Raw genomic sequence first — 26,492 nt, 5'->3', positions numbered from 1 at the left:
CAGGAGGCCTCTGCCCCGGCTCTGGCTAAAGGCTCGCACACAAGAGGCAGCCTCTGTTAGCAGCCTCCTGGACCAAGATGCTGGGAAATATCCCACCAGGGCAGCGTGTTTCCCTCCCGACGCCTGGGGCAGTACGAGGAGCGTGAGATCACCACGGCTGACTGAAGGAAGCAAATCACAACACCACCCTTGTTACCTCCTGCACTGCAGCGTCGCCCCACGTCCGGGAGGTTCACCTGGCGACAAGAGTCCCGGCTTCCCGGATGCATGAAGTAAGTGCATCCTGCCGTGAAGTGCCCCACTCTCTCGGCAAGGCACTAGCGGGCAATTGATCCGACTGTGGCGACAAGCCCGAATCTGCGAAGCTAGAGCGGGAGGGAAGGAAGGAAGGGATTTTGCAATGCGCTATGGTGCAAGCGAGGGGCAGTGGAATCTTCACTGGGACCCCACCCCAGAGCTTAAAATACTTCAAAGGTACCAAAGTGATTCCAAACTTAATTAACAAAGGCTGAACTTTTCCCTTACCCCAGGTTAACTCCGCACTCGTGGTTTGCATAAAGTGTGGGACATGGTTGTAGCAGGATGTAGTCACCTTAGGCAGCTGGGGAATTCTGTGCTGCCCCATGGGCTTCAAAGGGGTGTCAACTCCAGAACCCACTGCTTGGGGGCCCTCACCAAGCCCACCCCAGCAGCGGTTGTGTGTGTGATGGGAGGGGAAGAATACAGAAGGCTCAGCCACCCCTCTCAAGCCTCTGGGGTAGCTACGGGAGGGTCCCCCTGCTCTGCCTCTGTGGGAGGGCCCCCCTGCTAGTGCTCCTCCAAATGGTGGGTGAAACTCTGGGGCGGGGAGACAGTGAGGATTCACAAGGGACCTTGCATCATAGTGCACTTAAGGCCCTCGATTCCTGCAACCTGGCCTGTTGCACCCATGCAGAGTTCTCTAGGAAGTCACGGTCTCAAACTAGCCCTTCAGGGACCGTGGAGAGCAAACCCCCAGCTCTTTCTGCGGGCCTTTCCAGGCGTTCTGCCGAGTGAATGATTGCACAGCCGTTAAACAGAGCTCAGAGGGGAGCCTTCTTGTACCAGAGCCCCTTGACCAACTTCGGAGCTGGCTTCCTGAGGGCGGCGCTCCCGGCATCTGGGTGCAGTCAGAGGCGGCCTCTGGGGTGTGAGCCTGGAGGCAGAGTGGGGACAGACACATGCCGTCTGACTTGGCTGACGGTTGAGCAGAGCAGCCGGCACCAGGGGAGAGGGAAGTCGGATTGCTCCATACCCAGCGGGAGGGGTTCTTTGTTAAGACTCAGCCCTAATCGATGTCAGGCAGGGGTAGCCAGCGTCAGGGAAGGGGTCCCGGCTTCCAGCCCTGCCCCTCGGCCCTACCAGCCGCCCGCCCTCCTGGGCAGGGGGCTCACACTCAACAATCACACAAGGCTTTTCTCTAAGCCAGGCAAGCCAGGAGCAGACCCAGGTCAGGATCTCTAGCCGGGGGCTCACACGCTCCCTCCCCCCTGGCATAGCATAGAGCAGCACTGCTCTTCCCTCGCCCTGCCTGGCTAGACTCACACAGAGCCTCTGCCCCACGCCGGCCCTGCTTGGGTCAGTCCAGCCTGTCCGTGCTCTGCTCTGGTGCGGCGTGCCGTGGGTCGGGTACATGGTCTCGGCTCCTGCCAGCAGCAGGTGGAGAGTTGACACGAGTCCCCCGTTGCCAGCGCCTGGCTCTCCTCCCTCTCTGCCCTTGCTCCGGGGACGGCTCCTCGCTCGCTCTTTGCTTTCTTTCTGCATTTCCCAGGCTGCTCCCCCATCTCCCCCCCATCTGCTCCTTCGCTCCCCAGGGTCAGAGTTAATTTGGTGCGTTTGATTGGCGCTGCCTCCCAATCCGGGGTGTGCAGGGCAGCAGGGAGGGGGGCCGGGGAAGGGGAAGGAGCTCTCTCCCCAGCTGCACACTGATGCTGGGTGGGATGGGAGCAGGAGGGATGCACTGAGTCAGCCTAGGGAGGGGGGCAGTCACTGCAGGGGGCCTTCGCTCCCTCCTCAGCTACTCCAAATTGCGTTTCGTTGGCGAGGTCCAACCCAGCACCCAGCATTGGGAGGAAGCTGAACCTGTTCCCTCCAGGGCAGCTGTCCCAGCATGTCCTGGACAAGGAGCCCTCAGTGCGGGCTCTACCGGGCCGCATGCATCGGTGGGCAGTTCTCTCTGAATGCAGCAGCCCCTGGAATTCCCTGCTGCCCCCCAGGTCTCCCTCTGCACCTGGTAAGACCCAGGTCTTCTGCACAATGGCAGGGGTGGGGGGGGCATTAAGATTTTGCTTCCACAGAGGGAAGTGAAGGGAAGTCCAGAGAGGTATTGCATCGGGGTGGGGTCCAGTGCCCACCCTCCTCCAACCCCTCCGTCCCTGTGCTGGGCCCAGGGGGAGTCCGTGCAGTGCACCCGAACCAACACTGGACCCAGAGGTAGCCCATGGGGGGGTGCGAAAGCCGAACCAGAATAAAATGATTGTTACCGTCTGGTGTCTGCTTAGTTATGGGGGGCTGGGAGGACCATCACTGCACGGGCTGGGTTCCCAGGTTCCCACGGGCTGCAGCATTGGGATCCGTGGCTGTAAAGCAGCGAGACTGAGCTTCCACAGGGCCACTGCCCATCGCTCAGCAGAAATACCAGATGTGAGTCAGACCGATTTGATTGGAACGTTTCTGACGTCGGAGTCGCCCGATTCTCCTGGGCTGGCTGCCAGCTTGGAGCTTACAGCTGTGCAGCAAACCGTGAGGACTGGCAGGGCTGGGTTCATTCAGCACACGCACCACGGTCGGTCACATGTTGTGAAGTACAGGCCCTCGCTTCCTCGACATCATAGAATATCAGGGTTGGAAGGGACCTCAGGAGGTCATCTAGTCCAACCCCCTGCTCAAAGCAGGACCAATCCCCAATTTTTGCCCTGATCCCTAAATGGCCCCCTCAAGGATTGAACTCGCAACCCTGGGTTTAGCAGGCCAATGCTCAAACCACTGAGCTATCCCTCCCTCCCCAATCATTCGGGTTGTTTGTGCGGAAACCAGGCTCGGTGTTCGTGTGTGTTCCTTTAGCACCCAGAGGCCCCCGTCGTGCCGGGCGTTGCACAGACGCACAGCGAGCGACAGTCCCTGCCCCGAAGAGCTAACGAACAGGAAGGATTATTATCCCTTACGGACGGATAGTTAGATAGATAGATAGACTAACACGGCTGTTACTCTGAGACGGATAGTTGAGGCCCAAAGAGAGGCAGTGACTGGCCCACGGTCGCCCAGGGAATCTGTGGCAGAGCTGGGGGTTGAATCCGGGTTTCCCACAGGCCAGTCCTGTGCGTTGACCCCCAAACCGTCCGTCCCCAGCAGGAACGAGCCATGCACATGTGTAGACTGACGCAGGAGGTGGGTTACTGGCCCCTTTGCCTGCCCTGGCTCTGAGGGACGGCATTCCCCAGCGCTGCAAACAGGTGTGACTGCCCCAGATTGGCTGACACGCCGGGGACTGAACTGGGTACTTCCAGGGCTAAAAGGTATGACCCACCGCTCCTTGAGCTAGAGTCAGGCTTATGGGTCACTACCTGTCATACTCTTCAGTACTCTGCGGCTGGGCTCAGCTGGAGGGGCTGAGCAGCGGGTTACACTGGGTGTCTGTACCGAAGAACATGCAGGATGTATTTACCCCACTTCTCCTCCCCTCTCTCCCCCCAATGACTTCCAGGTGTCCTTCCTGCTGAGGGTTACACTCCCTTCTCCCCCTGCATCAATTGGGAGGGCAGCCGTGGTGTTCAGTAAACACTCAGCCAGCGCTTGCGGGACACTGGCTCTGTGCAGGTTTTGGAGGGGCAGCCGTCTTAGTCTGTATCAGCAAAAACAGCGAGGAGGCCTCGTCGCACCTTAGAGACTGACACATTTATTTGAGCATGAGCTTTCGTGGGCTAAAACCCACTTCATCAGGTTGCCACAAGGACTCCTCGTTGTTTTGGCTTTATTCAGTGACCATGACCTTCTAGGGATCAGCTCTGCACAGTCTGAGAACTGCTTCCACTCAGCTCGTGCCAGGCCCTTTAAAGAGACACTTCCCCACAGCAATGTCTGCAAAGTGACTTTGCCCAGTCACTCTGCTCTCTGTGCAGGGCTCATTCTCCCCCATGTCCACCGTGCTGGGGGACATCTGCAGGCGCCCCATCATAGCAAGGAGCCGGGGGGAGGCTTTTAGGTGCACAGGGAAAGTGATCAGTGTGGGGGTTGCATGTCACTCAAGTCTCGCTCAATGAAAGGGTGATGGGAATACCCCGCTGTGCCCTGGTGCTGTGTTTGCAGCCCAATGAAGTAAACATGGTGAGAGTTGAGTCCTCTTTAGAACCCAATCTGAGCTGCCCTCTACAAACATGGGCAGCCGATATCTACCTCCACATCCGTGGCTGCCAAGTGGGAATCCCCGGCCATCATGTGGCTATCTGAAGACTTGCAGGGCTCTAGTCATCTTACCAGAAACTTGGGTCTTGTAATAAACGGGCTTGGCAGGCAGCCCAGACTTCAGTGTATATACCCAGCTTCTTCTTTAATTCTCCTTCTCCTTCTCATCTCGCTGTCCGGCGCTCCGCTGCTCGGGTGCTGCTGAGTGCCCTCTGCTTTCCAAAAGCCCGACACAGCCCCGGGCGTCTCCACCAAAGTAAGATGCACGTTTTATTGCAATAGAGAAAAAGGGAGCGATTCTCCGGTTGTTGCTGCGTGTCCGACTGAGCTGCCATCAGAGGTACGTCAAGGAACCTGGCTTGCAGCCCACTTCCACTGTACAGCTCTCATACATTGCGTGACTTAGAAAGTATTATAATTAAGATAAGTAGATCCTGAGGAAATGGCTAAACGGAAGCCTGTTCCCAATGTGGAAACTCATTAGGCTCCCAAGGGGTTGCTGTGAGAGGAAATCTCCCATTTATGAAGTGACAGATTGAGCACGATAAAGAAGCCCAGACCACTGCTTCTGGCAGGATGCCTGATTCTCTGCAGGGCACTTGCTCAGGGCTGTGGGCGCTGATGTACCCAGCTGGGCCCTGGCGTCCCTGTTAAAGCTGGGAGGGGTGAGACTGGCTGCTGCGTGCAGGGAGAGGGAGATTTTGTTGGTAGTTGAAGATCTATTTCTAAATCAGGTGCGAGGTGCAGTGTTTGAAATGGGGGAAGGGGGAATCATTCAAATCCAGCTGCACGGATTATAAAGTTTTTTGCTGTGGAGAGGCATTCTCTCCCTGCACCGTCTCACCTCTGCTACTCACACGCATTCCAGGTGGCAGTCAGTATTTCACGTCCTAGAGGCCAAGCCCCTTGTAAGTACCCTACAGACTAGATCCCCTCCCCACCACAACACATCGATCCAGCATGTGGGTGGGTGGGTCTCTGTGCGGTGCGTGCCTTCTTATGGCTGGGAGATGAGAGGAGTTGGTTTAGGAAGCAGGCAAGGTGCGCCCCTCTTTCTGTCTGCCTCTTTTCCTGTCCTGCAGTAATTGTATCAGGCCAGGAAGTTTGAGAACGAATGTGGCAACTCGTATGGGGTCCTTTGTCAGGGCTTGATCTAAGGTGTGCGATCCAAAAAGCTTCCCTTTCCTTATACTATTACATTGACAAGTGTGGGCAGGTGTTAAGTTAACTTGTTCCTGCCACATCATGCAGAGGGCAAATAATCTCGGTCTCATCTCTAGGGATTGTCATTCCCACCGCATACCCCCGTCCGCAATCTCACGACTGGCGTTTTTATTCTCTGAGATGCTTTGATCTCAATCAGAGGAGTGCTCATCTTTTCATCAGTTAACATCTTCCTGTTTTCCCGTATCCTCACCCGCTGTCATTCTCACCCGAGTTTCTAGTTGTCCAGTTCTGGCCAGATCATCAGCAATCTCACTCGGGTGTTGGAATCCATTGAACTGTCAATCTATTGCCTTACTTTCACATCCTCTGAGCCTGCTTATGAACTGCCTTCTCAATCCATCTCCTTGCAATGACTTCTCCTTTAGGGTGAGAGCCACCCCTGGACAGAGAGCCCCTGAGTGAATCTCTCTTCATGCTCTGTACAGTGCTGCCCTCTCTAGCAGGAGTCCTGGGGCTTCTCTTTCTTTCCCCCTTTGCCCAGAAGTTGTTACACCCACATACATTTTTGATTCAATAATTAAAATGCAACTAAATGGTTCCTAACTGAATGAGTCAGATGCACAGAATCAGCAGCTCAGTCTCTTTCGGGAGTGGGGTGGGCGGCAATGTCTGCAGGGTGAATTTTCTCCAATCAGTTTGCTGTCTGGCAGGGCTCCCCTACACCATGTCCCTGATGGTGGAGGTGTCAGCAGGGCCGCACCCCCGATAGTTGGAACATAAGGGAAGGGGTTTAACGTGCATGTGGCCAGGAGATTGAGGGCAATTTCGTCAGTGAAGGTGAGGCAGGAATATACTTTGAGGTCAGGTCATTTGGAAGTCACATAGCACTAATGCCTCATAACATTTTAAGCCACGGAGGGCATGGTTGGAAGTCCAAAGAGTTGCAGATCGCTGGAGGGTGAGTCATTCGCAATGTGTAATAACCAGACATCCCTCAAATCCCACATAAGGCCTTGAAGTGGGATTTAAGTGTTGCCTAGCCCTTGCCCAGCTTAAATTTCATCCTGAGTGAAGACCCCAGTAGCAGGATTCTGGCACTTGTCTTTCCCTCTTAGCCAAGAGCCCTTTACACTGACACTTTGGATTCAAGAATTAGAATGCAGCGAAGTGATTCCTGAGTGAAGGAATTGCCTGCAGAGCTCCAGCACCTCAGTTCCTTGGCATCTTTTTCTTATTTAGAGGAAGGATCACCTCATGGTTAGGGCACTAGCTAGGCCTTGGGACACCCAGCTTCAATCCCCTGCTCCACCACAGACTTCTTGAGTGACCTTGGGCAAGTCACTTAGCCTCTCTGTGGCTCAGTTTCCCCATCTGTACAAGACGGGTAACAGCATTTCCCTATCTCACAGGGATGTTGGGAGGGTCAGTACTTGTTAAGCACTTGGGATCTATTAATGAAAAGCACTAGATAAGAAATGGGTGTTATCTTGTTAGAGATGTGTTCATTTTTATTATTAAATATTATTAATTATTATTATTATTTATTTCTATGGCTGTAGCACCCAAAGGCCCAAATGGGGGTGCAGGGTGCCCTTTGTGCTGCGCACTGTCAAACAGATTATAGGGTTGAATTGATCCAGCCCCACTGAAGTCCATGTGAGTTTTATAAGGGCTCCTCTACACAGGGAAATTGACAGCAGTAGCTATTCTGGACAGCATGTGGACACTCTCTTCTGGAACAAAAGTCACCTTATTCTGGAATAATTAGTGCAAAATCCCAAGTAGAGTAATTCTTCTGGAATAAAATCCTTTTTTTATTCCACAGTACCGTCTGCCAGCGGAGCTGGTCTGAAATAGCGTATTCTGAAATGGTAATTCTGGTCAATTTCCCCATGTAGCCAAGCGCTGAGTGTTGAAAAGCGTAGCTGAGTCACAGAGAAGCTGTTGGCAGTGACTGAGCTGGGAGAGATAGTTTACAGCTGTGATGTAACATGCACCACAATTATCCATGGTTCGCCTCACAGGAGCTTGGAAGTTTATAGACATAGGTATCTGCTGCCCGGGCTGCTCCAGCAGTAGGAAGCTCAGCCGAATTTGACTGAGTGACACAATTACACAGCCATCCATGGTGTGTTTAAGTGGGCGTAGTGAGCTCTGAAATACACTCCTGCCTCCTAGGGTCTTTCTCCAGGAGCCAGATCACTATTAATTTATAGTTCAGTAGCATGTGGTCAGGGATCAGGGCCCCCAAATTCAAGTCTGACTGCCACATCCAAAGAAGGGGTGGGGTTTATTTCCTATTATGTGGTGGTTACAATAACAGAGCCATCATGAAATAGCTACAAGAAGAGTCCCCAGTGTATTTGTGGGTTATGCTCTGATTTTGGTGACTGTCTGGCTCTTATTCTGCACTCTTCATTTAATTAATGGAAAACTTCTTTATGCTCTAGTTTTCTTTCACTCAAGTGTGCTCTGACATGGACAGAATGGGGAACAGCTTCAGGAAGCCCAGGCACAATGAAGAGCAGGTGGGAGATATGCTACACAATGTTTCCAATCAGGTGCTGACAGAGCAGCCTCGAGGTATATTTGTCTTCTGTTTGCTCTTGTTCTTAACCAGTTTCCTAGGGAGCCATCTCAGCATAGTCTGGTGACACTGTAACCCACTGGTTCTCGTTCTCCTTAATAGCACTAGAGGATAACAACTTACAACTTCTGTAAGCTACGTTTTTTCCATTAGTTCAATTAAGAGCATTCCAGGCTTTCTAGTGTAGTAGGGTCCCTGGTTTAAACCCTGCTAGTGATCCATGCTGGTAGAGTGAGTGTTACAGTCTTTTACATCACTGGAGGATAACAGCCTACAGTTGCTGCTGTCTTGTGGGTTTAATTCTTTAAATCAAGTAGTCGAAACAGCCGCTTTAAGAGCTAAAGGTCCTGGGTTAAAACCCTGCTGTTGGGAGTGGGTGTCACATCCCCCACCCCAGAAGCTGGTCTACTAGAGGATAATAACCTACTACTGCTGCCATCCATTGGAGTTACTTCTTTAGCTCAAGTGGTAGAGGCCAATGTTCTCAGTGTTGTAGGTCACGGTGCTCAACCCCTGCTACAGACACAGGTCAGGGGGAGTCATTTCAGCCCCTTCCATCCTGCCGCATCAACTTCATTTTAAAAGCTGCACAAAAGTGAGGGTGGAGCAAAACCTGCGCTTATTGGGCCAGATCCTGGACCCCCCCCTTCTAGCTGCTAGATGGTGCAAACCTACCCAAAGTGGGCAGCTGGGAGTTTAGCTTGTGGAGCTGCTCCTAGTCGTCTGCCCAACAAGGGAGGGGAGGCTGCCAGAGGCAGGAAGGGGTGGGGCTGGAGCACAGTATACTCCGGAGACCCTATTCCAGTGAAGTGGCCATAGGGACTGCTACTTCCAGCGTAACTTAAAGCTCCTTGGGGGTCAATGCAGTCAGATTCCCAACTGGTGTGAATCGGGCGTCGCTCCCCTGGAGTCAAAGTGTCATGCTCTCCCTTTCTAAGAAAAACTGCCTCTTCCCTTCACGCATTTCCCTTCCCCGGTTCTTGTCAAAAGGCCAAGAGACAATGAAATATGCATGACTCGTGTCACAGAAAAAAAGACAAGCCCTCAAAAACTTGCAAATAGGAAATTCTCACAATTTCAGTAGCCACAGGGTCAGCCAGGATGAAAACCAGAAATCTGGTAGGTCTGTCATCTACCCACTGAGCCAAACTACCCGTGAAGCTTGTCAGTCCTATATATGTGCCAGTTTTCCTCTGTGTCTTCAGCCTTGCGTCTCTTTTCAGCGTGGTCTATCTAATTTTCTAGTTCCTTTTACACGGTTCCATTGCCATAGCGTTCAAGTATCTCACAGATGCTTTCTCGCTGAGTGATCTATCTAGGCAGCTTACGTATTGTATGTGGCCTCCTGCTAATGTAGTGTCATGGCTCCTTACAATTGTCACTGTATTGATCCTCACAACCCCGCTGTGAGGTTAAGGAAGTTACACGTGGGGAACTGAGGCCAAGGGAGACAAGGGGCCAGATCCACCTAGGGACTTAAGCGTTGCAAAGCGGAGCGTCGTATCGCCCCACTTTTAGGTGCCTAGAAAAATCACTGGGATCCGCCAAGCCTGGGTTAGGAGCCTCGGCTTCCTGTACAATGCATGGGGGGAGAGGGGCACCTCAGAATGGGACCCACAAAAGGCAGCCCATTAGACAGGGAGACACCTAAGCTAGCCCATAGAAGATGCTGAGCAGGGGCGTGTCCCCAGTCCTGCCCCCTCACGGAGTTCAACATCTAGGCCAGGTTGTCAGGAGGTGCCTCTCTCTGCTAGCGATCCACAGCTGGGGGCCCCTCTCCTGGCGCCAGGTGGCTGGGGTGCCCAAGTTGTTTTTGATACTCACCTGGAATGTGGGAGACTCCCCTTCAAATCCTCCTCTGGCTGATTTGAACAGGGATCTGCTGCCTATCAGGTGAGGGCCTAACCACAGGGCTAAGGAGTCCCTCTCACATGGTCTCTGACCCATTTAAGGGTTCAATTATTTAAAAATGCACAATGTCACCAAGCGAGATGTGCATCAGAATATCCCATCGCTCAATGGGTTGGGAACCCACTGGAGAGGTAGCTGAGCCCTGTTCAAATCCCTTTGTGGGGGAACGTGTACCGGGGTCCCCTATATGCTAGGTGAGTATCTTAACCACTCGGCTAAAGAGAGGTCTTCTTCCGCTAGGTGGCCTCTGAGCACACGTAATGGATCAGACAAGTTAGGCGGAGGGGCGCTGGTCGTTCCTCTGGTTTTGAATCACTCTGGAGTTTAGGCATGAGTTAGGTGTCTGGGTGCCTAGACTGACAGTGCCCATTCCCATAGGCAGAAACACAGACACTTACCCTAGGTGCTGAATTAGTTTAGGCATCTGCAGGGTTAGACGCAGCAGAGCAGGGGTTTTGTGCATCACAGCAGTACCTGAACCTTGGATTTAGGTGCCTAATCCCAGATTAAGGCAGCTACGTCACTTTGTGGATCCTGACTGAAGTGACTGGGCTAGCCGGACCCTGCGTCTGATCCAGGATGGCTATTTCTATGTTCAAAGGTGCTGATACCCTCCTTGGCCTCAGTGGGAGCCCAGACTGCTGGAAATCAGCTTCTTGTTTAGATGCCTGACTGTGGATACTGGAGTCTGGCTTAAGCATCCAAGTTTGAAAACTTTGGCCTGAAATCAGCAAACAGCATAAGCCATCCTTTCCAAATTCTACCGCTCCGGTCACCTTCCTGGCCTACCATTCTGACCCCGTCATCCTCGCTAGCCACTGCCTCTGTTCTGTAGCCAAGCTCTTAATATCTGTGATGATCCAAAGTTTGATCCCTCATCGTCTCTTCCCGAATGGCACAGGGAATGTAAACAGCTGCTTTAATTTTTCAGCTCAGCCTCTGGCCGGGGCCAAGAACTGGTTTCGATTCGCCATCGGATTCATGGCAGTTCTGAGCATCATCATTTCCCTAGTTGTAGCTTTGGCAGGTGAGTTCTCCACCCCTGGCTCTTTGCTCCGGTTCCCCTGCAGCTCTGTCTCACTCATGATCTCCGGTCTGATTACAAGCACTGGCTCAGCTTCTCTCTGATTATTTCTGGGGCTCCCAACACCTTGGAGTGGCTATCACCCTGCTTTTCTGCAGGGCTCTCCCTACATTAAACTCCCCCAGTCACTCCCATAGCAGAATGCATGTCACCTGCACATGCCAAGGTTCTCAGTTGGCATTAATCGGGGTAGCTTCCTTGACACTGGGAGGCAGTGTGGCCTAGTAAATAGGGCACTGGACTGGGACACAGAAGACTTGGGTTTTATTCTTGTCTCTGCCACTAGCCAGCTGGTGACCTTGAGCAAGTCACTTCATGCCTGTGTACCTCAGTTTTCCCATTTGTAAAATGGGGATCCTGATCTCCCTTTGCAAAGTGCTTTGAGCTGTGTGAATGAAAAGTGTTTAGAAGAGCGAGATATTATTATTATTCAGTGGCGCTCGGCTGCTTGACTGAGGGGCTGGCCCTTTGTCTATAGAACATGCTCCATTAAGCAATGCAAAAACCTATAACAACACAACCTCCAGGCTGAAAAGTTAAAGAAACGGGTCATAAATAAAGGCATGAGCAGGGCTTAAATTCAGCCTGAGCTGTCCAGAGTGGAGCTCTGATAAATATTTTCAAAGGCTCGAGCCCCGGTGCCCTCTGTGGGCCAGAAGCCCAGAGCCTCAGGAAATACAGTATGAGAATTTAAACCCTGGGCATGAGACAACTGAGCTATGACTCTCATGATCCCATTCTCTTCTGTGGCCCAGATTACATCTCCCATGATAGATCATTGCCAGGGACTCCCATGATGCACTTCCACCCTTCTCCAAAAGGGGAAAAAAACCATGATGAGATCATGGGAAATATAGTCCAACCAGGGAGCCTGGCCTATAGAGGAGAATGGGAGCATGAGGCACCTGGACTACAACTCCCATGAGGCACTGTGGTGGCATATTTGTCTTTTTGCTGAGTTTCTCACTATTCCAATTTTCACCAAAAATATCAATGAATTTCCACAGGGGGGAATTGCTGACCAGTTTAACTAGAGAAGGCTGGTGTAAATCAACATAGCTCTGTTTACATTGCTAGCTTGCATCAGCTGAGGATCTGAAACCAAACCTTTAAGAGAGACCAGTCCAATCTCCAGGCAAATGATGGAGAATCTGCCCCCGTCCCATAGGGAGTTACTCTGATGGTCACTCTCCCTGACTGTTAAAAAGTTGCATTTTATTTCCAGCTTGACTGGAAATATCAGCCCATCTCAGGTCATTCTGACGCTCTCATAGCCCCAACTCTGACCAGAAAATCACTTCCCCGGCCCTTTAGCTCCCTCCCTGCTGCTGTTGGGGATTACACCATGGCTGCTTTGCTGGACTGAAAGGGTTAAATTTGGGTTCATTTTGTTCTCCTTTTACTGCTTTCCTAGCAGATGAAGGAAACATCGAGGTGAGTCGAGTTTTCACAGTTCTCAGCTAGTTGGTACATTACACAGCTTTGCTCAGTATAACTGCCCAGGCTCAGACACCTGTGATCTGGCCATTCCACATCAGAGTATAAGGGGAACATGGGACTAGCTCCCATCCATCTCATGCACAAGTCACAAGGCAGTGAAATTCCTGCTGCTTTACCTGTCCAGGCTTCTTGCACCTCTTCTCGGCCAGAGAGTGCAGTCAAGAGGGGCTGGTAGACGAATCCATGCTTAACCTCAGAGGCATTAGCCTGCAGGGGTGATGTGATAAATGGTTGGGCTGTGACCAGGCCCTGTGAATCCTCTTTGTTTGGGGTGGAGAATGGTGTGGTTGTGATCTTCCGACATAGTCTGCTATGAGCTACAATCCAGAATAACTCCATGCGGTTCCGCGGAGTGACTCTGGATTTACACCAGGATAACAGATCAGAATCTGTCCCAGGCATCATTGACTTCGGTGGGATCACTCTACATTTACATCAGCGTCACTGAGATCAGAATCCACACCTGGATCCACGGACTCCGGTTTTCCCTCCAAGTCAATGAGATCAGAATCCAGTCCTGACGCCAGCGGTTAGACCCGCAGTTCCCGTAGCTTCTTTCTTGTATCTTGAGTGACACAGAGTGGTTGATTCTATGAGATACAGGTGCTGATGCCCTGCTGCTGGGGCAGTACCCCAGGCCCTGATTTCCTATATAAACATGGGTAATTGAATCTGCTTTGGGATCAGTTTTAGCTGCAGTATCGATCACTTTCATTTCAAATGCCAACTTTCCTGCCTGTAACTCAGAGCAACAAGTGCAGTTTACAAGATGGGCTTGGACTCAGAAGAAGTGGGGTCTGTTCTCAGCTCTGACAGTCTGCTGGGTGACCTTGGGCCAGTCACTTCCCCGCCATGTGACTCAGTTTTCCCATCTGTAAAATGGGAATAATGGCACTGAATTTCTTTATAAGGAGCCTTGAGATCTACAGATGAAGTGCTGGGTAAGAGCTAGGATTATTCCTAGAAACACATGTCTGTATGTGTGTGTGGGGGCGGGGGGGCAATTAAAACAGACAGTGGGGAGCGGAGAATGCCTAACCACTCTGCTATTTGCTTTCAGTAGTAGCCTCCAAGCATCATTCCTCTCCTCTGGACCTTCCTGCTGCCGCGTGCCCAGATGACTGGATTGGCTACCGAGGAAAATGCTACCTTTTCTCAAAGGCTCACGGGACCTGGAACGAAGGCCAGAGCACCTGCTCTTCACTCAATGCCTCCCTGGCTGTGATTGACACCCCGCAAGACCTGGTAAGGCAGAGATCCGGCTTCTTTGTGGGATGCAGTTAGGCAGATGTGGCAGAGCAGACAATGATGGAATGAGGCCTGTCCTGCTCCGGGGAACCGGTGCTGGGAGCTCAGACAATGAAAGCTGAGGGTTAGATGATTTCCTGGATCACATAACAGTTCTCCCTTTGTCTACTTAGACTGTGAGCTCTTCGGGGTAGGACTATCTCTCCCTGGGTGTCTGGGCAGCGCCCGGCACAACGGGGCCGTGATCTCGGCTGGGGCAGGGACTGTCACTGTGTATCTATGCAACACCCAGTGGGACCCCAATATTAGTTGGGGCTACCGCCATACACAAATAATAGATTCCCATAGTTTATGTTCAAGGTTATTATGAATCAGCTCCTTAAGCGTGCCTGACACATTGATCTGCCCACAGTCCAGATTTGGGTCAGTTCTGATCTCTCCCAGCAAGGAATTCTACAGCTGAGGTCAGGGCACTGGTCCCAGTCTGTGTCTGTCCAGCTGTCTTGGAGAGTGGAGCAGCCTCCAGGGAAGGGCTTTGTAGGCAAGGCCCGGAGGCCTGATTCCCCATTAGCATCTTGTAGAGGCTCTGCACCCAGCCCCACGAGCTCCACCTTGCAGGGAGAGTCTCAAGGGGCTGTCCGTACCTGCTTTAAGGGACCCCCATGCTGCCCAGTGTGGCCTGAGCGTAACTGACAACCAGATCCCAGGAGGACTTTCCTTTTCTCCTTCAGTGAATGACGAGTTTGCTGTCCCCAGTGTGCTGTGAGAGTCATCCCGGACATTTCTCCCTTTGTTGGTTTTAAAGGATTTCCTGCAGCAACATAAAGGCTCCCCTGCATGCTGGATCGGCCTCTGGAGGAGGGACCCGGCCCAGCCCTGGAAATGGGTGGATGGTACAGAATTCAACAACCGCCTGTGAGTGCTTTCTGCTAAAAGCCCGCTCACGGTTGAGTCAGAAGTTAGGGCTCTCATCTGGTAGAGCTGACAATCCTTTCCTCCAGGGGTGTCTCCTTCATTTTGTGCAGAGGGTCCGAGCCCTTCTCTGAGCACAGCCCGTTGGGCACACATTTAGCAATCTCGTTCTCTGGACTCTTGTAAATCAATTGTGGCACCTTGTGTGGGAAGATATGGCCCCGTGTAACAACACCCTGGCTGGGATTGAGCTGCGGATCTCTGGCTGTAAAACACAAGTCTCCACAGCTCAAGCTGAAGAAGGCTGTTAAAAGGCAGGAGCAGACTTATAAGCCTTTCACTGGGTCCCGCTCCTAGCGAGGGATAAAAACCTGCACTGGGCAAGTCCCATTTCCCCCTGCACTCCATGCAGTGATTTCACACCAGGGAAAACCGGTTGTAAAATGCTTCCATGCTGATTCAGCCACTTTCCAGTGGTGAAAATGACCATGCAAGGGGCAGGGCCACATAGAATGGGCCTGAAGCCCTTTACAGATCGAGCTGGGTGAAACTTTTGGGCTCAAACCATTTAGGAACACAGCAATGTTTGGCCCTGTCACGTTCACTAGATTGCTCATTGAAGGGAAAAAAAAAAACTAAAAAAAAAAAAAATCAAAATGTTCTGGTTTCAAACAAATTTTCCTTGCAAAATGTCCTTTAATTTTATTTTTTTTTTCAAATTCAAAACTTTAAAAAACTAGCTGCCAGCCACATAAAACATTTCAATTTTTGTCAAAACGAAACATTGTTTGACCCAAAGTGAGGTTTTATTTTATTTTATGAAATTGCTAAAGTACCCGAAAATCAGTTAATTTACCCCCTTTATGGGTCTGAATGGTTCTTGCGCTGATAAATATCCCTAGTGTAGAAAAGGCTTCTGTGACAGTCTCCCATGGGAAAATCTGTTAAGCATGGATCAGTGCTCTAGCCTGAACAGAGGTTCCCTGAATCCAGCCTCATGCCTTACCCAGAAGGCCATTCTCTCCAGCACAGCTGCTTAGATTTTCCCAGAATGCACCGTTACAGGTCAGCCTGTGCTGTGGGAGTGTCCATGCAAATATAGTGACACATGGTCTGTGAACACCATTTAACCGGGTCAGTTATAACCAGCTCTGATGAGAGAACCGTAACTTGGTTGGTTTTTACCGATTAATTGTATTGTGGGAGCCTCATTCATGGAGCAGGACCCCCATTGCGCTAGGCGCTGTACAAACCTAGAACAAAGATGGGCCCTGCCCTCGTAGACCGGATCTGCGAGTGCAGCAATTACACAGAGGGTCCCGTGTTTGGATGCTTCCTGTGTGATGCAGCTGATGAGTGACTCTCCCTCCATTGTAGGTTCAAAGTGGAAGGAGACGGACTATATGTATATCTCAACGAACGGCCCAGCAGCTCATTGGGCCATACCAACATGCAACCGATCTGCAGCCAGCCGGACGAACTGGCAAAGAGGAAACAAAATGGGGCCCTGCAAGCTTCGCTGGAGTGAAGCAAATCCCCTCTCTTCCGCGGTCACTGCTGCTTCCTATATTACAGACATTGAATATAGCTGCTTTAAGTGCCATACTCAGCTCAACCTTAACTCCGGAGCTAGGAGAGCAATTCCAGACACAGGGCTCTACCGCGGGAGTGGGCGGGCGAGGTTCTGTGGCCTGCAGTGAGCAGGTCAGACTGGATGGCCATGATGGGCCCTTCTGGCCTAAAAGTCTAGGAGTTTAATTAAACCATTGCTCAGAGCCCCCTGCCAAGTTCAGGGCCCGCTGGGAGCTGCACGTTCACCGTGAAGAGACGGTCCCTGCCGCAAACTGCTTACAAGCTGGCTAAGGCCTGCTCCACCCAGAGTTTGTACAGGTTTAACTAGGCTGGCAAATGTTGGGCTTTTATTGGTAAAAGTCGATTTCACCGTATATACACACACACATATTCCCACAACTATGAACATTTAAATAGAAAAAAATGCTTAAAAATAAACCTATATTATCAGTCAAAATTGCACCCATTGAATGCTGCCAAGCCTAGCTATAGCTACTGAGCTAACATTGATCCCCTCCTCCCCCTCACCTTGTGGTCTGCTCCCAGCAAGGCTAGGGAACAAAGGGACTAGATCAAGGATTCAAATTCCCTTATTTTGCCAGCTGTTGCTCCGCATCAGCTCAGAGGAAGACGGAGGCGTCTGTATATAAAGCCCTTTGAAATTCGTCACCATGGGGCAGGAGCACTCTGCTGGGGCGCTGACGTTCTCATTTGCCTCACACGACGATAGCGTCTTTCTGGCAAATCCACTTGAATTCGGCGCTGCAGGTTTCCGAGTTGATCGAGTTCCCCTTTACCACCCCACAGCTGCCGGAGGCAACAGGGCCCGAGACCGGGAACCTGCGGAGCGAAGGAGAAAGGTAGTGATAGATGGATCAGAGAGACCCTCCTCTCGGAGTGATGGGATGCTGGCCTTGATACCGACCCAGCTGGGCTGTGCCCAGATGCTGATGATAGCGTAACCCATGGCTGAGTGCCTCTCCTAATCTCACGGGATGGCTTCTTAGCTCAAGCTGTGGCAGCTTTTGCTTTTAGCTCTGGAGGTCCCCAGTTCAGTCCCTGGGCTGTCAGCCATCACAGCAAAACCTCCCAGGACATGAACTGAGTTAGGGTGTCTTGTACGGGGAGACTTTGGCAAACCAGTAAAATGCCTGAAACCGCTATGGCTTATTGCTACAAGCAGCCAAGTCCGCAGGCTGTAAGTTGGCCATTCAGCATTCTCAGTTTGACCAAGGCAGGAGTGGGGGAGGGGTGGGGAGGGGGGAGTTTTGGGTGCCACAGAAAGGGCAGCTTGACCCCCCTCCCCTCCTTCCAGATAAGAATTGTGTTGAAGTGGCTGATCCTGCTCTTCGAAAATGCATGTATGTGCCCCAGGAATGTCTAGTGGGGCCTCAAGGCTGCAAACTCTGGAAAAACCCACACCTGGTTAATCGATAATCAGAAGGAACCTCTTGCTTGACTCTTGAAACTGCTTACTGAACAAGTTTTCTTTAAGGGACATGTCATTCTATTACTAATGTATAAATAAGGGGGAAAAGTTTGAGGTAGTTGGACTCTTTTTGGACTCTCCTTCTGGATACATCTTGCAGTCCCCACCGGCGGACGGAATATTTGGCCACCGGAAGCCTGCCGCTGTGCCACTCGAGAGCCACACTCAGCTTTGGTAATTATCAAGGGTTGGGGGTGTTTTACTAACCTTTTGCAGACGTGTGTAAATGCTTGAGACTAAGTAAAGTTTAGCTTTAAGTGAAAGCACCCTTGTGTTGTCCTGTTTGTGCCAGCCATCTATCGGTCGGACAGCCGTGTCTCCCCTGATTTATTTCCTGACACCACCTCGCACAGAGTAAAAGTTACTAAGAGCTTTGGGTTGAAAAAACCCCGGGTAACAGTCTCGTCTTCCCCCATTCTGATAACCACTCCCCGTTATTCAGGCCCCACAAGTCTCTGGGGAGATCCTGGCCCCCCTTGAAGTCACTGGGAGCTTTGCCAGGATCATTCCATCTCTGCTCTCTTCTTGTGGCCGATTCCTCTCTCGCTCACTGCCGATTTAACAACACGGACGCCCAGATCCACAAAGGTATTTCGGCTCCTAACTCCCATTGAATTCAATGAAAGTTTGAGGCCCTTGTGTCAATCATTATAAAGCTTCTGTAGCCAATGGTATTTAGTTTATTGCTCATTTCTTGTATGGTTATAATCAATAAGCAGGTTACGTCGTATATAATCATTGTATGCTCAATAGAGTTAAGATGTAGGATTATAGAAGTCTAAGAATGATTAGGAGCTGGAAGGGTTAATTTTGTATTCGGTATCTAACTAACGAGGGGCTGAAACACAAGGCCTGCAGGCTCAGGCCTGCAAGATTTAAGCTTCGCTGATGGAGCTGAGAAATGCCGACATAAGCAAGTGACCAAAGAATAACCCGATGCCCTAAGATTACAGGGAAAGAGGTACCAAGTGGTGGAATTGTGAAAAATCTAGCGGGAAGATTAATTTTAAATCATAAGAATGCCGCAAAGGTGCACCTGTTTCCAACGTGTGCCTTAATCACAGGACATAGGTTGTGTATTAATGCTCATGAGGATAAAGAGAACCTACACGACCTATAGGAATCGGGGTACTGTACCTTTCTAGAGGACATCAGACCAATAAGGAAAAAGAGGGTTGACACTTTTATGGACAGGCACAGACCGTAGGTGTAGACAGAATCACATTATAAAGAGGATGCCCAGAGTGGGAAAATTGAGCTCCCTACAGGAAAACTCCAGCAGGAACCATCCCTCTGTTGATGGGCAAGCCATGCGAGACCCATCAGACCTTAACACTGCTGTTAAGGTTGTGAGTATATTTGTAACTTGTGCATATGTCTGTGGAGAATTTCTATGTGCATGGGTATTCATACCCTTAATACAATTTGTAAAACAGATAGACTTTGTACTTGTGAATGTCTGTGTGGTCACTACCCTTGGTCTTTATTCCTTCCTAGAGACTCTAAATCTGAAGGGAGTGGCAGAGGTGACTTTCACGCCATTAAGCTTGAACCTGTAGGGACCACGTCCAAATGCAGAGTGGTGTGACACCAGATTACAAAACTCACTTGAAATAAAAATCAAAGGCTAACTGCTCTCTCTTTAGCTAAACAAAGAGATGGTGAAGAGGTGACTTGATCACAGTCTCTAAATACCTACATGGGGAACAAATGTTTAATAACGGGCTCTTCAATGTAGCAGAGAAAGGTCTGGCACAACCCAATGGCTGGAAGTTGAAGCTAGACAAATTGAAACTGGAAATTAAGGCCGACATTTTTTTTTTTTTTAACAGTGAGGGTAATTAACCACTGGTAGAGTAACTCAAGGTTCATGGTGGATTCTCCATCTTTGACCATTTTTAAATTGAGTGGATGTTTTTCTAAAACATCTGCTCTGGGGTTTATTTTGGGGGCAGTTCTCTGGCCTGCGTTTATATAGCAGGTCAGATTATATGATCACATTGGTCCCTTCTGGCCTTGGAATCTATGAAGATGGGGAAACTGAGGCCCAATGGGGTACAGAGATTCTTAATCCTCTCCTTGTTTTATTATCAGACCGTGCTGTCTCCCAGACCTGGGACTAGAACCCAGATGGTCTAATCCAAGGCCCTGGAATCAGTAGGAGCCAAAGGAGAAACAAGGCCCTGATTTATAGCCTAGTCGCAGAGCAGATGGTTGCAATAAGAACATTTGAATCGCAGCGATGTCCAAGTCGTCTGTGAAACCTGAGCCCCTGCTGGGATGCTAGGAGAGATTTCCGTCCAAAAACGCACAGCCCTGCGGAATCTGAGCCCAAATGTGCAAAGCTTCAGAATGAGCAAATCATAGGACTGGAAGGGACCTCGAGAGGTCACCCAGTCCAGTCCCCTGTGCTCATGGCAGAACTAAGTATTATCTAGACCACCCCGACAGGTGTTTGTCTAACCTGCTCTTAAAAACCTCCAGTGACAAAGTTTCCACAACCTCCCTAGGCAATTTATTCCAGTGTCTAACCACCCTGACAGTTAGGAAGTTTTTCCGAATGTCTAACCTAAACCTCCCTTGCTGCAATTTAAGCCCATTGCTTCTTGTCCTGTCCTCAGAGGTTAAGGAGAACAATTTTTCTCCCTCCTCCTTGTAACAACCTTTTATATACTTGAAAACAGTTATCATGTCCCCTCTCAGTCTTCTCTTCTCCAGACTAAACAAACCCAATATTTTCAATCCTCCCTCATAGGTCATGCTTTCTAGACCTTTAACGATGCTCTTCTCTGGACTTTCTCCAATTTGTCCACATCTTTCCTGAGATGTGGCGCCCAGAACTGGACACAATACTCCAGCTGAGGGCTAATCAGTGCAGAGTAGAGAGGAAGAATTACTTCTCGTGTCTTGGTTACAACACTCCCGCTAATACATCCCAGGAGGATGTTTGCTTTTTTTTGCAAGAGTGTTACACTATTGACTCATATTTAGCTTGTAGTCCACCGTGACCCCCCAGATCCTTCCTAACAAATCTACAAATGCGGAGGAAAAAGTTATCTTAGCCACAGTGAATCTGCAGGCAACACTCACAGTGTTTGATTTAAAGGGGAGCCGTCCACCCAGGTCCAGTTCCTGGTGTGGGACGTGATGTTCAGGCCGATCCAGATGTGGTTTGTGCCTTCTGCGATAGTGTTTATGAAATCCTGGGGAGTGTAAAGCAAGCGACTGGGTGACTGTCACACGGTCTTACACCCCCTGCATATACAGAGACTTCCCCCTCCTCCCCACAAGCCCCATCACACCAGGAGATGTATCAGAGACCCAAAACATGCAAGGAAAATGGATTCTGACCCAATGGGGCCAGCACACTGCATGATACCCTCTCACTGGAGAGCTTCAGTGGTACTGAAGAATAGACCTGTTTCCCTGAGAGTTGCTGAGTGGTAAAGGAGTCAAAAATTTGTGGCACATTGATTCACACCAGCTGGAGAACTGGCCTTGTGCATTTCACTTTACCATCTCCTCTTGGTCCCGGATCACGAGCATCTGTGAATTCCTCGACTCACAGTCTTTCCGGCTCTCACTCCAGATCTGACTCCTTCTAGAATCCCAGTAGCACTTTCCCCTGTGTGCCCGCCAGTCCTTAGGGCAGAGTTCGCACCCGGTGCCCCCTGGAAGAAGAAACAGAGATGCCCGTGAACTCACAGAAAGCCAATATTTTTATTTCAAGCCATTCAAAAGCCCTAGCCCACAATGGGCGCTAGGAGCCAGACTCCCAGCTGGTGTCGGTCAGCATGGAGCACATCAATTTACACCAGCTCAGGATCTGGCCCGAGAGCGATCCTAGTCAAAAATTTCCATCCAATTTTGTCATAGTGGCAGGCGATGGATTTATTTTCCCCTCTTTTCTCATAACTCAGAGCTCAAAGGATTTCACTCAAACTCCCCCCCGGACCTCCAACACTGTATGATGTAATAAATGTTTGTCACAGACCCAGCAAAGGAAGCGTGACCCTGGAGGTTGAGTATCAGAGCATTTGGGGGCTCTAATTAACAGTTCTGGGTGCTCTGCAGAGTGAGAGCTACCCCCATGTAACCACTAGAGGTCACTGCTGCCATTAACACAGGTGAGGACGGGGGGTCTGGGTATGTTGCAGGTCTCTGCTGAATATAGGATTGTTATTGTGTTGGTTTGTTGCATTGCAGTAGCCCGTGCTGGGCACTAAACCAACAAGGCACAGGAAGACAGTCCCTACCTCAAAGGGTATTTTTGTTACCTGCATTTCAGTAACACCTAAAGGCCACACTGCCTTTACTTAGGGGAACTGGACTGTTACTCAAGAGATCTGGGGTCTTTCCCAGTTCTGCCACTGAGCTGCTGGGTGACCTTGGGCAAGTCACTTCCCCTCTGGTTCCCCTCCTGCCTTTTGTTTAGGTTGCAAACTCTGCCAGGCTGGGACTGTCTCTCCCTGTGTGTCTGGGCAGCGCCTGGCACAACGGGGCCTTGATCTCAGCTGGGGCAGGGATGGTCTGGGCCTCCATGTGCTACTCTAATGGACCTAGTGACAGACAGCCTCCATCCCAAAAGCTCAATCTAAATAGAGAAAACATCCAAAGGAAGGATCATTATCCCTACTGTACGGATGGGGAAACTGAGGCCCAGAGTGATGTAATAGTTTGCCCAGGCTTGGACAGGGAGTCCGTGGCAGAGCCAGGCATTGTACCCAGGTCTGCTGTGTCCCACTCTGGCATGTGAGCAGTGAGCTTTTCCAGCAGATGTTGAACGTCCATAGTCATTCCACCTCCCACCCGGCTCCCAAGATTCCCCAGGTCAGGTGTTTCCCAGATTCTGAGCCCAGCCTGGAAATCAGCTGAGAAAGAATCTGAGCTGAGGTTACCTGCTGGGCCGCTCCAGGCTGGGTCACACAGACTCTGCTTGAGACGAGACACGAAGGCAGCCTGCTGGATGTCGCATTCTGCCCATCTGGCCTGGAAACCTTCCAAACAGCATCCGTGCAGAGGGAGGTTAGGACACAGCACATAAGGAAGCTCTAAGGAGCTAGGTCACGTTCCATAGCCCAGAGGGAAGAGAGAAGGGGAGCGAATTTGGGCCCGGTTCCCCATTATCTTGCCCCTTATGGTGTCATTTACGCTAGTGCAGAATGCCACCATCTGCTCTGGTAGCAGATCTAGTCAATATTATCTGTATTTTCTGTGCTTTTTTTTTAAAAAAAAATTTCAATTAGATACCCAAAAAAATCTAGTTTTTCGCTTCTGTTTCCCTTCCTTTTCCCCCCTCCTCCGTTTTCCCATTAAAAAGGGCTGATGGAAGGAAAAAAAGGGGAAGGAATGGGGAAAATATTTTCAGATGTTTCGTTAAACTCCAGGAAATTTTAAAAATATTTAGCGAAGGCCTTTGTCAAAAAAAAAAAACAAAAACAAAAAAAGCCACGATCTGGTGTCTTTAGTAATATTTTGCACTGGTTTTCCCCCTGGGGTGAAGGGCAGGGAATCAGACCCGTTTCAGAGGGGTAGCCGTGTTAGTCTGTTTCAGCAAAAATGAGGAGTCTTGTGGCACCTTAGAGACTAACAAATGTATTTGGGCATAAGCTTTCGTGGGCTAAGACCCACTTCATCAGATGCATGGAGTCAGACCCATGGAGGTGAGCTGGTCTGGAGAACACGGTGGAAACCGGGCCGCAGTCATGCCCCCACTGGGGAAGATGAACCATAGCTGGTGGGAGAGTCGAATGAAAGTTGCCACTCTCATTTACCCTCTTCCTGCACTTACAATAGGCACCGAGGTAACAGGGTTACAGACATAAGAGCTGCCATATTGAGTCAGACCAATGACCCATCCAGCCCAGTACCCTGTCTCTGACAGCGGAGGACAGGTGGGGTCCCAGAGGACGTGTGACAGGTAGAGCTGTGGGTTAAACACCCCCAGGGCCTGGAGGAAGCCAGCGCCTGTGCCAGATACTTACCCCAGACACTCTGAGCAATCACAGCCGACACCAGAAGGACACACACAGCCCCTAAAACTCCCACAGCAACTTTATAACCATCGAGACCGGGAGGAGAACCTGTAAAAATGCAAACGTGGGGAAACCTTTTCAGTGAAGGACAAAAGTAGCCATGGAGGGATTTCCTGCCAAACCTACCAACCGGATTGTGGTACTAATCCTAGTGCATTCCCTGCAATTTCCACATCTAGTTTTGCTGGGCTCACTGGCAGGGTTAGTGCGACCATCTCAGTGTAAGATCTTTGGGGTAGGAGCTGGGGTACACAATTAATAGAAGTAAAACAGTAGCACCTAGAAGGCCTAGCTGAGATCAGGGCCCTGTTGTGCCAGGCGCTGTACAGACACACAGGGAGAGACGGTCCTTGCCCAAAGGATGACCGAGTATAATTAGACTAGACAGACAAAGGGGAAACAGAGGCACAGAGACTTACCCAACCTCACAAGCAGGGACCTAACCCAGGTCCCCTGGCCTTTACCCTACCCAGTACCGCATGGCACGTCAGAGAGATATACTGTTATTTCAGGCCGACAGTTCTTAACAACTTCCCCCCCCCCCCAATTAGTGTCAACAGAACCAGCAGACAATACAATTAAGCAGCCCACTGTTTATTCCCTCCTTGTCTCCCCGGGTAGGAGCGTAGGTGTTGTCACACTGGACCAGAGCATGGGTCCATCTTGTACAGTCTCCTGTCTCTGATAGGGACCAGTGCCAGATGCATTCGAAGGTGGTATAAGAACCCCATACCTACAGCAACCAGTCTGGATGCCGAGAGCTCTGACGCTTACCCCATGCCCTGACCAGTCTCCTTTACTGATCTCTGTTGCACTGTTTTGAACAGCCGCCACAGTAATTTTGCACATCAAAAGTGCTCTCTGTCAGCAAAACACTCGTTTGTTCCCTCCTGGAGCTGTGGAAGAAATGCTGCAGCCCTGTCAGAAAAGGTGGATGAGTTTTTCCACAAGTGTCTATGAAAGGGAACTAAAAAGGGCCAAACTGGAGTTTGAAAAGCAAAGAGCTCACGACATCAAATCAACAAGATTCTTTAACTAGAGCAGAAGCAGGAACCCTCTGTGCAAGAATAAGTTAGTCTGCTGGAAAACCATGATTTTAAGGGAGCAATTAAGGAGGATAAGGACATTTCTGAGAAGCTAAATATCTTTCTTTGCATCAGTTTTCACTACAAAGGGTGTGGGACAGATTCCTATTCTAGCACTGCTCTTTGCTGGTAATAATGTTGACTTCCGGTCAGAGACTGAGCTACCAGACCAGGAAACTGATGATTTTAAAAATGTCATAAAATCACTCAGCTGTGGTTGAGAATGTTACCCCCCCCTTTTTTTTAAAAAAAAATGGCATTTTTTCTGTTTTGAACCAAAGCTCTCCGTCCGACTCTGCTGACCTACCGAAATCAGGACTGAAAGAAAAATTTTGCAGAACAACCAACATGCAAAAAACATTTTTTGTCTTCACATTTCTGATCACTTTTTTTAAACTGCAGGTGTTTGGAAAAAAAAATCAAAATATTTTTGCAAAAAAGTCCATGTTTGAAGAGGGGCAAAAAAGGCCATTTTTTCCCCCAAGAAAAACCTGTTTTTGCTGGGGAAGTTTCAACCAGCTTTGCTCGTGCCGTCACTGAAACCTAAAGAGCAGACGCCATTCCTGAGTGGACAGTGTAGGTTGGTTTATAGAGCAGTACCTTGGCTCCCGTGCGGAGATGGCTGGGTTGAGTTTATCCTCTTCATCTGGAGGGTCATGACGACGTAACCGTCTTCATTCTCCATCTTCTGATGCCGGTGTCGGGTTCGGTTTCGAACAGAAGATTGGAGAAGAAGAAGAGACGCCTGTGGATTCCGGCTGGTCTCCACAAGCCTACAGAGGAAGTACTGGCTCCTCCCCAAGAATCAGGTGTGAAACCACAACATGCAGAGCTGCTGGTGTCCGATGGACCCAGCCGTGACAGTGGAGCCAGAAGCTGAGGAGGGGGGTGCAGGTGTCACATGGCTGTATTCCCGACCTGGGGGGGGCCAGATGTTCTTTGGGAATAAGGCAGCGTAGCTACAGCTCATTGACCCCCTGCTGAAAAAATCTGGGCCCATTGACGCCAATTGAGCAACTGTAGATTCACACCAGCTTGAGTTTGGCCCCACTGACGCCAGTAGAGTTATGGGCGATTTGTACCAGGTGAGGAATCGGGTTCAGAGCAGTTTGTGGGGAGGAGACGTTGATAAGAACTAGCTGATAAGAACCTACGAACTGGCTCAGCCCAATGGTCCCGCTACCCCAGTATCCCGTCTCTGACAGCGGCCAACGTCAGATGCTTCAGAGGGAATGCACAGAGCAGGGCAATTTATCGAGCGAGCCATCTCCTGTCATCCTGTCCCTGCTTCCGGCAGTCAGAGGCTAGGGACAGCCAGACCATGGGTTGCATCCTTGACTGTCTTGGCTAATAGCCATTGATGGACCCAGAAGTGAGAGTGGGCCGGTGCGGCACTCCGGTTTTGCTCCCCCGTCAGCAGCACTGTCAGACCCTACCGGGAGAGTGCCGACGGGGGGGGAGAAAAAGGGGCAGCTGCCCCAGA

The 26,492-nt window shown here is 50.4% G+C and overlaps 3 protein-coding genes across 3 annotated transcripts in view; 2 read left to right on the top strand and 1 right to left on the bottom strand.

The window, feature by feature from the left end:
• LOC140898352 (C-type lectin domain family 2 member A) lies at positions 1 to 18,120 on the top strand. Its single transcript, XM_073312058.2, has 6 exons — positions 1 to 272; positions 8,037 to 8,169; positions 11,016 to 11,111; positions 13,729 to 13,913; positions 14,722 to 14,831; positions 16,206 to 18,120. Exons 1-6 carry the CDS (start codon positions 264 to 266, stop codon positions 16,354 to 16,356), a joined length of 684 nt encoding a protein of 227 aa, XP_073168159.2. The 5' UTR covers positions 1 to 263; the 3' UTR covers positions 16,357 to 18,120.
• LOC140898353 (C-type lectin domain family 2 member D) overlaps positions 1 to 26,492 on the top strand; it is a 125,348-nt gene that overhangs the window by 718 nt on the left and 98,138 nt on the right. The gene's annotated exons all lie outside the window — the stretch shown is intronic.
• On the bottom strand, positions 17,006 to 25,694 carry LOC140898360 (killer cell lectin-like receptor subfamily F member 1). Its single transcript, XM_073312075.2, has 6 exons — positions 25,610 to 25,694; positions 23,874 to 23,972; positions 22,788 to 22,886; positions 21,406 to 21,560; positions 20,980 to 21,092; positions 17,006 to 17,240 (listed from the first exon to the last, which is right to left on the bottom strand). Exons 1-6 carry the CDS (start codon positions 25,692 to 25,694, stop codon positions 17,117 to 17,119), a joined length of 675 nt encoding a protein of 224 aa, XP_073168176.2. The 3' UTR covers positions 17,006 to 17,116.

Source organism: Lepidochelys kempii, chromosome 14 (assembly GCF_965140285.1).
Source record: "Lepidochelys kempii isolate rLepKem1 chromosome 14, rLepKem1.hap1, whole genome shotgun sequence".
In the NCBI taxonomy this organism is placed as follows: domain Eukaryota; kingdom Metazoa; phylum Chordata; order Testudines; family Cheloniidae; genus Lepidochelys; species Lepidochelys kempii.
This window is presented reverse-complemented; position numbering and strand designations above follow the sequence as displayed.